The sequence below is a fragment of the Gossypium raimondii genome, chromosome 2, assembly GCF_025698545.1.
Source record: "Gossypium raimondii isolate GPD5lz chromosome 2, ASM2569854v1, whole genome shotgun sequence".
Classification (NCBI taxonomy): Eukaryota; Viridiplantae; Streptophyta; class Magnoliopsida; order Malvales; family Malvaceae; genus Gossypium; species Gossypium raimondii.
Genome location: NC_068566.1, coordinates 43,843,881 through 43,859,326, shown reverse-complemented (window position 1 = coordinate 43,859,326; position 15,446 = coordinate 43,843,881). Strand labels below are relative to the sequence as shown.

Genomic DNA, 15,446 nt, shown 5'->3' with positions numbered 1-15,446 from the left:
TGGGCTTTTGCCTTAGGAAACGGCAAACTCAAGCATCAGACCAACACAATTCACTCATCCCACCCTTGCCTCCTCTTTTTTTTGCCTTTCTTAATAAACAAGAAATTTGTAGTTTTATAAGTAAGAGTTAAAAAAATTATGATGTGTTACATTTATTTAATTTTTATTTTTTAAGGTTAAAGTTTAAAAAAAACCCTAGAAAATATTTTGAGGATGAGTCGAGTCTCTAGTCGAAAAATGCAATCAATTAAATCTTTAATTAATTCATAAATAACAATCAATTGGACTCTTCGGATTGTCACTTCCGTTAAAGCCCTTGATAGATCATTAAGTGCTTACAGATCAAAAATAATATTTAACCCCTAATAGAAAGTAAGACAGATTCGTACGCTCTTAACTATCAAATAAATTCTTAAACTAATCATTGGTATCACCAATCTCATCTCGACGATTACCTAAACTATCTTGCAAGCTAGCAACTCAGTTCAATTACCAACGATGGGACGCAAAATAATGAAAGAAAGCGATATTTTTATCCCCTTGCTTCAGCTATTTTTGACTCCACAAACAAGTAAACATATTAACATATGTTTTTCATACTAACAGCATGCTTTACTAAGCCCATATTATTAAGATGACGGATGACACGAAAAAAGATAGAGAGTAAGAATTTAAGTGAGGGACTAATAGAATTCTTTATGGGTCGGATTGAGTTGGATTAATATAAAATTTTAAGTTTATTTTTTAGGTTCGAGTCTAACCCGATTTAAAATTTTATTAAAGTTTGGCCCAAATAAAAAAATGTTAAACTCGAGCCCGACTTGCCTGGATTAAAATTTTTTATATTATTTTTATATAAAAACAAATTTAAAAAATATAATACATCAAATACATTACAAACATTAAAATAAATGTCTCCCAAACAAATTAGAAATATATTAAGAAAAATCTTTATACTTAAATAAGACAAGATAATTGTAACTTAGCAAGCAAATGGCTCCAATAATAACAAAATTAATAACAATACAAGAGTTCTACAATATCCAAACAATAACAGCAAAATAGTAACAATATAATAGTAAATAACAATAAAACATCAAAATGGCAGCAAATAGCAACGAAACAATAGTGGAAAAAAGTTAGGCAAATTCGGGTTGGATCGGGCTCGGCAAAAATTCTTACCCGACCCATGTAGAAAGCGGACCTTATTTTTTGTCCAAGCCTATTTTTCGGACCTATATTTTTACCCAAACCCTCTTACTTTTCAAGCGAACCTTTAGGCTTGGATGAATGACCCGATCGATTATCAAATCTAGGCACTAAGTACCTTACATCATTTACATGTTTTTACTTCATTTTAAAAAAGAGAGTAAAATATGCTATTACTATTTGTACTCTGACAAATTTAAGATTTGGTTAAAAATTCTAGTCCAATCATTGATATAGTTAATAATTTTTATAAAAAATTGTTAACTTGATATGTTGATTAAACTATTATTATATGATATGAATTATAATTGATGAAAATAAACATGATAGGTTAACGAAAGTATTAACGATATTAATGATTGAAAAAGCTTTCTAAATTAAAAAGCAAGTACAATATAGAGATTAAATCTCAAATAAGACTAACAACAACCTATTCTAACTTTTAAAAATCACTAGGTGAATTACTTAATCACCTTTTAACTTGTTTTTTTTCACCGGAAGGGGTGAATTAGTTGAAAATATTGGTTTTAAAAATTAATTAGGGATATAGGCCGTTTTTTCCTAAATTTAGGAAAATAGGTTAATTTTAGAAAAAGAAACAGAAAATACTTCCAGTCAAACGCATTTTTTTTGTGTTGGGTGTTGAAAATTTGGGGAGAAAGATTTATTTGTGTTTTAGGGAGACATTATAATAGTTTTAAGGTATATTTGAATTTACGGTGATACGTTGGCACTCGAAGACCCATACATTTCATTTACCGTGTGAAGAGTGCACCATCACCTTGCAACTCGAGATCTCAATTCACGGTAACTAAATTTTAAAAATCTAAATTAACAAAAAGCAGTGTGTGGGTTCAGGTAAGAAAGAGAGAGAATTTTCACAGGATTTAAAACTTAAAATATTTTTGTTAACTATATTAATTGCATGTGACATTGGCAATAAAAAAAATATATTAAAATTAGTCATTAGCTGATTGATTTTGAAGATCTGATAGCAACATTAAGGATTTAACATATTACCTACAGAATTTTCGCAAATCAAATCAATTTGATAGAAAATTTTCCCAAAGAAATTTTGTAACCACAATTTAATTAATAAAATATCTCATTCATAACACTAACTTATTTTAAAATTAAAATATTTCACAATTTTTGTTGGGAATAAAACCAAATTTCGTTAAATATACAACTTTTTAATTTTTGGGTTAATTGTACAAAACATCTTTAAATTATCACACAACTTTAAAATATTCTAATTGAGCCCCAAATCATGTCATTTCCATCATTTTAGTTGTCGATTTAAGTGTTAAACGTCAGTTGAGATTTGACTTGGAGCATATTAAAATGTGGATCAAATTGTAAACACGTAAATATCTATTAAATAGACAACTTGGAATTGATGTGTTAAAAGAAACGCGCGTTTGGTATAAACTATTTGAACAATAAGTACACACGTTTTTATAATTTAATATGATGTTTTAAACATACTAATAGCAAGATAAATGAATGATCTGGTTGACACAACATTGATATTCTGAGGCTCAATTAAAAGATTTTAAAGTTTAAAGACCAATTTAAAATTAAGCCATAATTCAATGATGTTTTGATAAAATTAACCTTCAGTTTTTTTAGAGCAGAAACGGTCCAACGATCCCGTGAAGTAATTTTATTTTTCTTGGAGTTTAAAGGCCCCATGAAACGACGGTACATTTGTCCTCTTACAAAATGCATGTGAGGAGGAGGGTTTATTTTATATATAAATAGAAAGGTAGAGATATTTTCACGAGATTTTATTGATTATTATTATTATTATTATTTTCTAATGATTTTATTATAAGTTCCGATCATATCTGTTTTTATACAATACCTAAGAATTACGCATAATTCTTCTCTAATTCATAAATAAGAGGATGATATGCTTTAATGTACTCAAACACACATCTTACGATATTAGTAACGATACTCATATTAATTAAACTAAGACTCAATCGATACGATATGATAAGAATCATACTTTAAACAGAGAAAGATGAAATTAAAAGGGTTTGGTCCCACACGGTTTTGTTATTATTCTATCAAGTGTTGGATTAGACGTATGAAAGCATTTTGGCATCTAAAGTTCAGAAAGGGCCATTCTTATATTGACTTGACACAAAATTTGGTAACTGCCCACTAATTGTCTGCTTCTGATTTTTCATTTCAAATTTGCATTTATATGAAAAGTCTTGTTTATGCATACCTTTCAAATTTTGGGTAATTTTGAGTAAGGTTACAGTCCAATCCATCTAAATTTTTTATAAAAAAATTCATTTAGCATGATTAAAACTATAGATTAGGGAATAAATCATATGATACGGTACGAGGGTTGTTCAAATCATCTCTTAATCATGAGATTAAGGGTTTGATCTTCATCCATGAAATTGGTCATTAGGGTAACATATATTGAGAAGTAAACAAAAAAAAATCAAATCATATTTGTACAGTGAAGTGATTGGACCCACTATCTCTTGAGATCATATCATGCTTCAAAGCTCAATGGACAACGAAAAATCCAAAGCCACTGGGCTAACAAGTAATAACCCACTAACTATATTGACTCCCCTCTTGTAAAAATAATAGTTCATAAAAATTAAAATTTAACATTTTTATAGTTTTACCTATTTACTTCAAAAAAATTAAAAAATATATATGAAGATAAAATTGTCATTAAAATACTAATGTACCCTTGAATCAATGAAAAATTGTTTGGTTCATCATCATGATGATATAACATGAAAGATGATATCTCACATGACATTTGTAAGATTTTCTTTTTTCCATTACTTTTTAATTCATGCTCTTTTACAATGATTCGGTAGTTAAATATGACAAAATCCAGTTGTTTGTAATAATCCAGGACATTAAAGGGATCTTCTAACAATGTTCTATATGTTGTTGGGGATGAAATTTCTTTACTTTAAAAAAAATTTTAAGTTACTAATATTTAGCGGATTCTCTGCAAACAGCTACATTTATTCCTGTCAAAAGCTAACTTTACGATGCGATCAAAGAATCCTTTTGTAGTAAATCATTTATTAAAAAAAATAGAAAGGCTTAATACAAAAGCGGAAAAAGAAATAATAATAACTTGATCAAGAGCATCTATCATTATATCCACAATGATCAGCTATACTGTTGCTATCCATAATAGAAAAGAACATTTGTCCATTTATATAACGGATCGTATGGTAGGACATAAATTGGGAGAATTCGCACCAACTTCTATGTTCCCTTCTCTAGGAATATGTACAGATTCCCGTTGAACCATTTTCAACAATCAAGCCATTTAGAATACCCCATAATTCAGCATTGAAAATAGAATAAAGTCCTAACATTCTATTAAAACCAAGGATCCACTGACCATTTTGGTCCTCAACACCCCCCAGTAGTAGTCTCTCCCGAGTCCACCTTGATTGCGCCATCAGAATATAATCGGATCCAATTACCTGCATTAACTTCAAAATTCACGTCTTATCAATATATATTCCAAAATGCTTGTAAATTTTGGTTTTGATTTTTTTTATTAATTTAGTTTTTATATTTTAATTTTATATAGTTGATTTTTTTACTTTTATAATATTATTAAATATTTAAAATACTCAACACAATTAATTATTTTGATTAAAATATTAATATAATTTTTTCTTAAAATTAAAATTACCTTTTCAATTTATCATATTAACATGTATTTGTTTCTTTTCTTTATATGTGTTGGTTTCTTAACATTTTAAATAGATTGAGTTATGACATTGTAAAAATAAAATGAATCAAAGGCATAAAATTAAATCTGAAATGTGAGTACAATAGAGGGGCCAAAATTATAATTTGACCCATTTCTTATTTATTGAAAAAATTGGCTAAAATATCCCAAGTTGATCCCTTTACAAAGAAATGATAATCAGCAAACCTTTTGAAATTACAAAATAATCAATCGTAAAGCAACAAAAATAAATTTAAGCTCCAACAACAATACATGAAGATGTTCTTCACATTTTAACATTAAGCGGGAATTCTTTGTAGGAATGCACTTTTTCGGCTGCTTTTCGTAATGGTCTTCCAATCGAACATGTTTCAGTATCTGGTTTCTTCCATGGAAGAAGGACCATCTTCATGCATTGAGTATCAAGTTAGTGAGTGCCTACAAATTTAACATCATCAACCTTCTACCTTCTATTACTAGTAGTAGATTGCCTACAAAGATCAAAACAAGGAGACATGATGTAAGAAAACCCCCTTACATGACCAACAACATGACATGTCAATCAAGGTCTAATTATGGTTTTAGTCCTTTGACTATACTTACTTTTATCTTGATCGCTCTACGTTTATAATGTTGCTATTAGTAAGTCTAAATTGATATATAATACAGTTATTTGCTGTTGTTAAATTGGTATATAATCCAATCAACTATGTTAAACCAATAATAACCCTACGAAGCAATAAATGTCTAACTATGGTTTTAGTCCCTCTATTATGCTAAAATTTGGGATTTAATCTCTCTAATTCCATCCTTCTACGTAGTAGTAGATCCAAATAGATTGCACTGTTCATTATTGTTAAAGTGATAACATGAACTCTTTTTTTACTATTATTTAATCACACAATCAAGATCATACGAAAATCAAGTCAACCATGTTGAACTAAATTGGTTAAATTTTAGCGTCATAATCAAGTCAATCATACATTCTTCAGCAGCTTGCTGTCCCCCATGCCCATGTGAATTATTTTGTTGACAGCTGATATCCAATTTTCCCTACTCCCATAATACAAGAAAAACCACAATCTAAACTATTTAGAAGTGAAGAAATGCAGGGAATGAACTTAGAAACAGTGTGAAAACTGTGAAATGTTTGGTCAAATTAGTCTTTTATCTCTTCTTTGAAATAAAGGATATTACATTTGAGGAAATTGTGCTACCAAGCATATCTCTTCCAAACCAAAATAATTGTTCAAGAATAACTATGTTTAGAACAAGGTTTTAGTCAGAAAAGCTGTCATCTAGTACAATTATTTGAAAACAACTACTAAAGAGAACAACTAGAATTCTGAAAAGCTCTTGTTTAGAATAATGACGATTGAGCAACTTGTATTTAGAATAACTGTGTTTTCTCGGAATTAGAACAGCAAACTTTACTAAGAAAAATATCACCATAAAACAACTTTTATTTGAAACAAAATCTACATTGAGAACAACTATATTGAGAAAAACTCATGTTTGGAACACATCAAAATAATCATTATTCAAGAACAACTCTCATCCAAGAACAACAATTGTCTTATGTTTTAAGAGAAGTTTTGTGAAAGATGTTTCATATAGTACCGCTTCACCAAAATAGAAGAAGTGGAAGTAGCCCTAGAATATGGCAGGGTTTTGGGTTATCCTCACTTTTGAGATGTTCTGAAGAGCTTGGCTTGATGAATCAAATATGGAGGTAGTTAGGAGTTCTCCTCTTAACCTTTTTTTATAACACTGAGTGTTTTTCCCTACGTTCAGAAATATTGTGAATTCTTTTTCACTATTCACCATCACCAACAAAACCTTTCACTATACATTCTTATATGCAATTGTAACCAAAAAATATCTATCATTACTCTTATTAATTACCATATTTGTAAGTCTTATTCTTGAAACACTATAAATAAGAACTTTTCACAATTGGTGAAAAGACTTTTGACACTTTGGCATTTTCAGGATTTTGAACTCGAATTCTTTCTGAAATTCTCTCAACTTACTTCTTTGTTAAGCCTGATCATCAACAATATTTCTTTTTCTCCATCTTATCGACCATCACATGCCACTGTGCTTAGTGTTACCGAATATGCTCCAGTCTTCCTCTTTGCCTTCATCCATGCATCCCTTTCACTTGTTTGCAACGCTTCCTCTCTCCATCAAAGAACTCTCTATAGTCCCTCTACTATGCTCAAATTAAGTATTTACTACTATAATATCTTTAGTTAGTATATTGAGTTATAACATATTAGCGTACAAAAAAAATCATGTTAGCATAATGAATTGTAATCAACATTCGAACAATTTAGACTAACTTATACCATTAACAAAGTAGAGAAATCAAATTTTCAAAAAAAAAATGTAGAGAAATCAAATTGAGATCAAAATAAAAATTTGACTCGAAATTTTAAGTCAACCCTTTGGCAATGGTAGTAGTTTTTGTAGGTAAGAGATGCCATTTGGTAAAATCCCTTATGCAATGTTTTTAGAATCGGATTGGTGGTCGAACTGAGTAGGCAGCTAAATTTCAGTCCAACTGTTGATTCAATAACCCAGAGATTAGAAAAGAAAGAAAAATTCTGAAAAATAAGTAAAACTCGGGGAAATAAAAAAATAGAAAAATTAAGGGAAAAAATTTCAAAATTATAAACACAAATAAATAACATTAATCACATTAACATCAAATTTTACAGTCCAATTTACGTTAGTTTTTTTTTTCCTCAACTTTAAAATATATATTTAAGTACTTTGATGGATTGAACTGGTTAGGCTTTTTTTTTTTTTTTGGTTTAAGCCATTAATTTGGGATAATATGTATAATCGGTTCAACTAACTTACGATTCAAACTTGATTTTAAGTGGTTCCACTCTAAAATTGATCTAACCATTTTATCTGGATCAATATACCAATTAATCTAATCTAATCTAATTTAAACAATATTATCCTTGGTTATTTATAGCTAATGGTTGCATTGCAACATTATTTTACTATTAATTCCAATAATTAAAACTATGATTAATGTTAACCTTTTTTTTTCCAGGCTTTTTGCTTTAAGTCTTTCCTTGCATACAATCTCATCTGCAAAGCTTTTACCTGAAAAAAATACACCAAAATAGGTTTAATTCTCCAGGAAAGTATAGGCAAAATACCTTTGTTCTTTTTTTTTTTTTATTTCTAAAAGATTAAAGAGTTCCAAACAAAATTACCCTAAATTAAGCTCCTGAAAAACAAGCCAAACGGAACCAGTAACAATTAAACAGTCTAATTATGGTTTTAGTTCTGCTTAATTAAGATTTAATCTATTTACTTTTGTAATGTTAGAAGTAAGTTTATATTGATAATAACGTTAACTGTTCTCGTTAATATATTTAGATCTCTCTACTTTTATAATGTTACTAATAGGTAAAAAAATTCATGTCATCACTATTAATGACGGTAATTAACACTGTTATCAATTTTGACCTACTACCTTGATTAATATTGGATGCAAGGTTCGAACTTCAAGAGCCTAGTGGCATTGGGTGTTTACCCAAAAATCATAAGAGTAGTCCTATTTGTGATGTGTGATTTGCTCTTTTTATGTGTAAATTAATTGTAAATGTATCAACAAGAAATTGCAAGGTTTGAATTTGGACAACCCATCCCATCCCCTTCGCTTATTAAAAAATGTATAAGGATTAAATTTTAAATTTTGATATGTTGGAGGAGTAAAACCAAAATTAGACCTAACAACTAAGTACTTCAGAAAGGAAATCATAAATAGAAAAAAACAGACCACTAACATCTGAGTGTTAGATTGAGCAAGGTTCCAAATTTGAAGCTGTAATTTTTGTAAACAGATTCTCAGTTTCTGCAACTCGGTTCCACTCAATTCAATAATCTTACGGTTCAATCAAACTTACGGAAAAAGAGATCCTCCACCCATTCCTTGAATTCCACAGAAATGGGGAAAGAAAAGGATAATTTCTCTCCTCAATAAGTTTCGTGAGTGTCACCTTTTCCTGATTCAAATGTAAAACAACAACAATTCAAAAAAACTTGAATAATTATTAAAAAAAAAAGTGTTCTTTTACCCTTTCTTTGCTCAAGATTTGTATTATTTTCTGAAAATTTCGCTTTTAACCAACAAAAATGGGCATTTTTTTCCCTTTCTTTTCATTTTTCATCTTGAAGATTTCATTTATTTTTCTGGTTCATTTTTTGCCTTGTATACTCGAGGTTAGAAACATAAACAAAGGCTGCATTTGATTAGACCATTAGCTTGGATCGAAATTCAGATAAAAGAAAAGAATACAAAAATTAAGGAAAGAACATTTGATTAATTGATACATTAACTAGTAATCTAATATCTCATCATGTCAGACGTATGAAGTTGCAGTCATTGTTAAACTTACATGTACTTAAGCTACACAATTAGATACATTAAACCGGATTAATTTTGGAATAACCTCGTCATATAGATATGAATTATTCCAAAATTTACCAAAAAATAAACACCCAAGAATGCCAATATTTCTTCAAAGAATCAGGGTGATTCGGTCAACACTTGCACCCTTGCCTGCAAAAAGATCAAAGTCCATCAAAAAACCAAGTTGGCAACAAAACAAATGCGCCAAACATTAACCGACCGGGTCAGTTTGGTTTTAAATAAAATCAATCTGGGTCAGACCATTTTGGTATTAAAACTTTCACATAAGTTTCAAGGTTGAGTCCTTTTAAGTTTGGGTTGTTTCAGGTTCAGGCCATTTCTGTTCGAGTCATCTTGGATGCAAGTCTTTTGAGGTTGATGGTCAAGTTTCCTGGTTCGGTTCATTTCGGTTTTGTAATTTGGATTAAGGTAATTCCACAGGTTGTGCAAGACATTTTGAGGTCATTAAGCTTGGTCGGGATTGGATTCGAATTCGGGTCTGACTAGTCTATAAACAGATCCTTTGTTTTTTTCCATCAATGAGGAAAGAAATTTTCAGTGCTTTGAAATACAAAATTAAAATTTGCTAGAGGGTGTTCATAGCAGCAAATGCAAATGGATTTGAAGCTCCTTTTATGAAACATTGATTATATTACAATAAGAATATGGTTAGCTTCTTTTAGATATCTTTTTTCTCAAACAAGTCTACATTATTTATAGGGGAAATGGATTAGAAGACATACTTGATTAACTGTTGCCAATGCCTTGTAGAAGAAATGCAGCTTTATTTCGAACCTGCAAGGCAGAAGGAAATTAATAAATGGAAACAAGCTGAGTTTTGGAAGTTAGAAAAGAATGTTTGGTTCCATACTTCCGAAGCACGAGGCCTCAAATCCGAGCTGCTAATTTGGCAAGAACAGTTTCGTAGAAAAACACCCCACATTTCACAAATTACTGGCTTATCGCTAAACATTTCATCGTATCGAAGCCAATTTTCAGCCAAAACCAGATAGATGTACATCTTGAAGAAATCACAGGCCTTTTCTTTCACATTTATCGAGATAAGCAATGTAAGGATTCCTACATCATCATGAACCTGAGCAGGATGACAAAGTCAACCTCTAAGTGTTAGAAACTCATTTAAAACACTAAGTTGTGGTGTATAAGATGCTAAATTCAAACTTAAAAGTCACAACAAATGCTATTATCTTGTCGTTTTAAACAAACTAGTTCTTAATATCGCATGTGTTGCACATAATTTTACATGTTTATTTTTTAATTAATTAACTAATGTAAAATAATATTATTAAAATGTTGAAGAAAACTAAAACATATTAATTATTTTTATATTTTACAATAATAAAAACTTCAAACCATAATTAAAGTTAGAATGAAAGTTATAGTGAAATATGAAGTCTTTTCTGAGTTTTTGCTAATAATTAAATGAAAATACATAAATGTTGAATGCTAATGCATCTATTTTATAATAGTAAGCCTTAGTTGAAATATCAGTAAAATGTAACTCAAAATTAAATAATTTAAATCATAGTAAACTATAAAGAAGTGTAATTTCAACTTTAATAAAATATTTTTCTAATATTAAAATTTAATACTAAAGATTAAATATTCCTTTAATGTTTATGTAATGATATAATAAACAATAAAGGGTATTTTTATCAATTCAAAGATTCTTTAAGTATATTATGGATAGATAATGCATTATAATTACTATATCTGGATAATGCTGGTCTGACATCAGCAGAAAATTAGTATCGTCACATGGCATTAGTTCCTCAAAAACAATACTTTCTCATGGCGGTAATCTCAAGTTGGAAGCAATTAGCAAGAAAATAAGAACTTTCAAACAGAGAACTAATGAAAAAGCAAGAACACAGGGCTACCTTGTTCTCAAAACAATTAACAAGAATTTCGAAGGCAACAACGCTTTTGAGATGTTTGGTACGAGGATCAACTCCTGAAATGCATTGCACTGCTCGCAAGCAGTTCAAGTCTGTAGGAACTCTGCATTCATGTGAGGCAAGCATAAGCAAGAAAGTAGAAAAAGGAAACAGCAAAATGAAAGTTAATGCAATCGACAATATGCACTCAAGCATTGAGTGAGCAATGTTGGGGTGGGAAGGGTTGGGCTAAGAAACCATCACTAAAGAATAATAACCTTGAGGCAATAGATTTCGCTATTCTAGAGTAGCTGTTAATCCATTCTTCTTCTGTGAATGAACTGATAATTGATTGCATACAGTTCCTCATAAGAACGGAGAGACCTTGAAGTCGCCGGTCTAAGAATAGACAAAGGATAACTTCCGCTAGCTCTTGACAGTCTGAAGTCAAAAGGATAGACTGCTTATTACACCTGAAAGGAGAATAATGTCATACTGAACTTCAAAATCAGCAATATTTGAGAACAAGGAGTAACTGTTATCACATAATATTGAAAATTCAACTTGCATGAAAGCCAATACACGATTTCTATTTCTATAGGTGGTCAATCTCACAGTAATATACAACACTAGGGAGCAAACCATACATCACAAAATTTTGTTAATCTCAAAACACTTGGGAAATATGTGGCAGCCATTCAACATTTCTATATTACATGTTGAGCATTAATTACCACTAACAGTCGCATTCATCTTATAGACAAACCCAAAGAACCTAGGCAGCTTCAAATGAAAGTATTCATACACTTTTGATATTAGAACCCCACTGTCACGTACCTTACTTGACAATAAACAGCAGTAAATTTGATCCAGGTTATGATATTTTGCGGTGGACCTTTACAACCAGAACCTAAGCACCAAATTTTATGTGAGAAAGATATGAAATCAAACAGTCCTTTATTATTGATTAAAAAGGAAGAAAGGAACGGGCCACAACTCGGATGAGGCATTGACCTCAAGTGTGTTAACTATAGATCTAAACAATTGAATTCAATATATTGAACGAGGGAAGAAGAGAAATCACAATACATAGTGTATGCAAAGTAAGATGACCAGAGTTCAAAAATTGAGTCGTTGAATGTAAGATAAGGAAAGAAGGCAAAAATATATGTAAAAGAAAAGGATGGCAGGCAAACAAACATAGTGTATTAGGTATTAGCAGTAAAGCTTTATACCATATATAATCAATTGTAACAACTGGATCTTGTCCTTAAGAAACTAACAGAAGAATTAGATTTGAGAAAACAATACGTAATCTGAAAAAGTAATAGTTCATAATGGTTAAACTATAAAAGCAAACTTCCTGCCAACAACATCAATAATCCTAACTTGATGTGTAGAAGATGCGTGATCATGGCCTATAGAAGATCGAGGATGAATCAATTTAAGTGCTAAACGAAATGGACTAGAAGCGGGAAAAGAGACCGAAGAGCTTACTATTTTCAGCGGATATGTTGGATGAAAAATTGAAAAGAAACCCATATGTTTCAAGGGCACTCTTTAATTCAGGATAGCTGGGGTACCGGTCAATTTCAATGGGTTGCATGCCAACCTGGATAAGATTTTCAAATACCCAATTCAGAAGAAATACTCATTTTACGTACATCAAAATTTATTTTCAGCTATTGCAGATAAACATCTGTTCACCTGAATTTTTGATGAAAGAATGGCACACCAAAACTCACAAGCAGACGACCTCAACTCCTCTTTTGATGAATATAGCACTGACAGAAGCAATCGATAAGCACAAAATAAGCATCCACTGGCCATTAAAGGAAGAAGCTAGGGCCAAAGGTAATGGATATACTCACTTAAGAAAAAGGTCCATGTAGCTAGTGATTTTTCTACACAGCCACATTTAAATATCAATTTTAAGAGCCATCCATTTTTCAATAACCCTTCAAGGAAAGTGCACCCTAAAAGAATGCATGAAAGAGGTCAGTGATACATGCAAGAACGTTTCTTCTCACCGAACAAAATGCGTATTATGGAAACTAGAATTGATGCAATCTGCAATCCAAAACTAAATGGAGAAATATATTTACCAAAAAAAAAGGATATGAGAAAGCAAGTACAAAAAAGTGAAGGACCTTTCTCTTTAGTAAGCCCCACCAGAGAGTTGAGCTCATTATTCATGAAAGACTGCAAAATTGACCAATTTCCAAGCTCAGGAAAAGATAGAGGTGGAGTAGTCTTCTGTAAATTGAACAAATAAACCAAAAATAAAGAATTTTCAGTCACTTGAAATATCAAGTTTTGTGAAAGAAGTTCTTCCACTAGTCGGAAAGCACAATGTCAAGCATGATAAACTAATGTTATTTACGAGAAAACCTGCTCCCCGAAGACACATAAGCCCCATTCAGACATCTCTTCTACGCTATGAATTGCTTTCATCTATAAAAGAAAAATACATTTACTTTCAGTCAACTTAAAATGAAACAAACACAGAATGCATCACAATATCAGAGCAATGAGAAAAAGAAAAAGGTTGTTTTTATGCCTGTTTTTGGCAATCATCGAGAAGACTTGCAAGCATAGCTTCTTTGCAATTCTTATCCTCATCATCAGACACATAACATTTCCGAGCTTTTGCCTGTTTCCTGGCTTCATTCTCAATAAGTTTGCTTTGCTCCTTGTAGTGTTCAGTCAAAAGCTCATCCAGTCCCATAAGGTTTTTCCTAAAAACCATTTTTACAGTACACGTTACTACAAAGAATCAAATAGAACTGCATGATTAATATAAAAAAAAAGAACATAGTAAGCAGCTCAAATTCATTGGAAATGCTCAAAGCAATTCTCCTACAAAATCAAACTAATTTGGCAAAAATGGGAAAGCAAAAGCATAATAAAGTAAATAGGTTCTAAAATCTTATTAAATTCATAAAAAAAAATATTAACAAAGCTACTATCTTTAAGGAAGCGAACCATGTTCAAACTGATGGGTTCTCAATCAACCTCATTAACTTAAAATCCAAACCGAAAAAGAAAAAAGAAGAAAAAAAAACCCTAGCAACCCAAACCGGTAAATTGTATCAAAACATGAAACAAAAGAAAGATTAAGAATATAATAGAGAAATTTATTGAAAGAGAATAATTTAAAAATATGGGTAACAGGTGAAAACCTTTTGCTGGGAACAACAGGGTTAATAAGAAGAGAATCTTCTACTTCAAAATCAAGTGGTTCATCAATGTCCATCATCTCCGATTCTCTGTAGCTAAGGAAAAGAAGAAGAAGAAGAAGCAAACCCTAAGAGGGAAAAGCTTTGTTTAACTGTTACTCTTTTCCAATTTATTTCAATTAGCGCCAAAACCAGAAACAAGTTTAGCAGTGAGCGATTTTAAAGATGTAAATGGCTTTCATCAAAAGGGTTTAGCAGTTACTGCTGGACCAAAATTTTCAGGGTTTTTGGGTCAAAACGACAAAGAGTCCATAAAACAGAGCCCCCCCTTTTCTTTGCTTTGAAGTCCATTAGAAGAAGGACTCATGTCTACTTTGCTAAAATTTCAGATTTAGTGTATGTAATTTATTTTTATATATAATTTAGTTTTTATTTTAATAATATTATTAATTAGCCCAAAATATTACTGTAATTAATTATTTTCGTTAAAGTGATCATATTAATTTTTAAAAATAACACTGTTAAGTATTTGATTAACATGTAATTTTTATTAGATCAAGTTATTTGAATGATATTTTTTAAAACACTTTTAAGCATTTGTTGACATATTATTATTTTTTAAAGACATGTCTTCACATTTTTTAGTAAATAATAATAAAATAAGTTAATCAAATTATGTCAAATTAAAATATAAAGATTGAATCTCAATTTTTAATACAATTAAAAGGACCAAAACTATAATTTGATCTATTAGTCAGTAAAGCTTAATTTCTAGTTTTTAAATATTAGGGAGTAAGCCGATTGAGTCTTAACTCGATCGGTGTGGGCATGTTGTTAATACAGGAAGACGTGGGTTTGAGCTCGCTGAAGCGCGTTATTCTCCTATTTATGAATTAAGGAGGGACTATAGGTAATTTTAGACATTATGTCAAAAAAGAGTTATTACTTGAATACAACAATGATGGGTATTACAGCAATTAAAA

The 15,446-nt window shown here is 30.5% G+C and overlaps 1 protein-coding gene across 1 annotated transcript; it reads right to left on the bottom strand.

Annotated features, from left to right (window-relative positions):
• Positions 1 to 9,277: 9,277 nt before the first annotated feature.
• On the bottom strand, positions 9,278 to 14,786 carry LOC105788994 (uncharacterized). The gene is made up of 13 exons (XM_012616161.2): positions 14,467 to 14,786; positions 13,845 to 14,022; positions 13,676 to 13,738; positions 13,435 to 13,540; positions 13,156 to 13,260; positions 12,992 to 13,068; positions 12,782 to 12,896; positions 12,122 to 12,194; positions 11,563 to 11,757; positions 11,288 to 11,408; positions 10,258 to 10,482; positions 10,130 to 10,181; positions 9,278 to 9,536 (listed from the first exon to the last, which is right to left on the bottom strand). Exons 1-12 carry the CDS (start codon positions 14,541 to 14,543, stop codon positions 10,134 to 10,136), a joined length of 1,383 nt encoding a protein of 460 aa, XP_012471615.1. The 5' UTR covers positions 14,544 to 14,786; the 3' UTR covers positions 9,278 to 9,536; positions 10,130 to 10,133.
• Positions 14,787 to 15,446: the final 660 nt, after the last annotated feature.

What these genes read in the sequence shown, in the direction of transcription:
- LOC105788994 (XM_012616161.2), bottom strand. Translation starts at nt 14,543, where the DNA reads ATGATGGACATTGATGAACCACTTGATTTTGAAGTAGAAGATTCTCTT. An exon ending in CAACATATCCGCTGAAAATA is followed by an intron (nt 12,195 to 12,781) that starts GTAAGCTCTTCG and finishes TTTGGTGCTTAG; the next exon opens with GTTCTGGTTGTAAAGGTCCA. An exon ending in TTAATTGTTTTGAGAACAAG is followed by an intron (nt 10,483 to 11,287) that starts GTAGCCCTGTGT and finishes CATCCTGCTCAG; the next exon opens with GTTCATGATGATGTAGGAAT.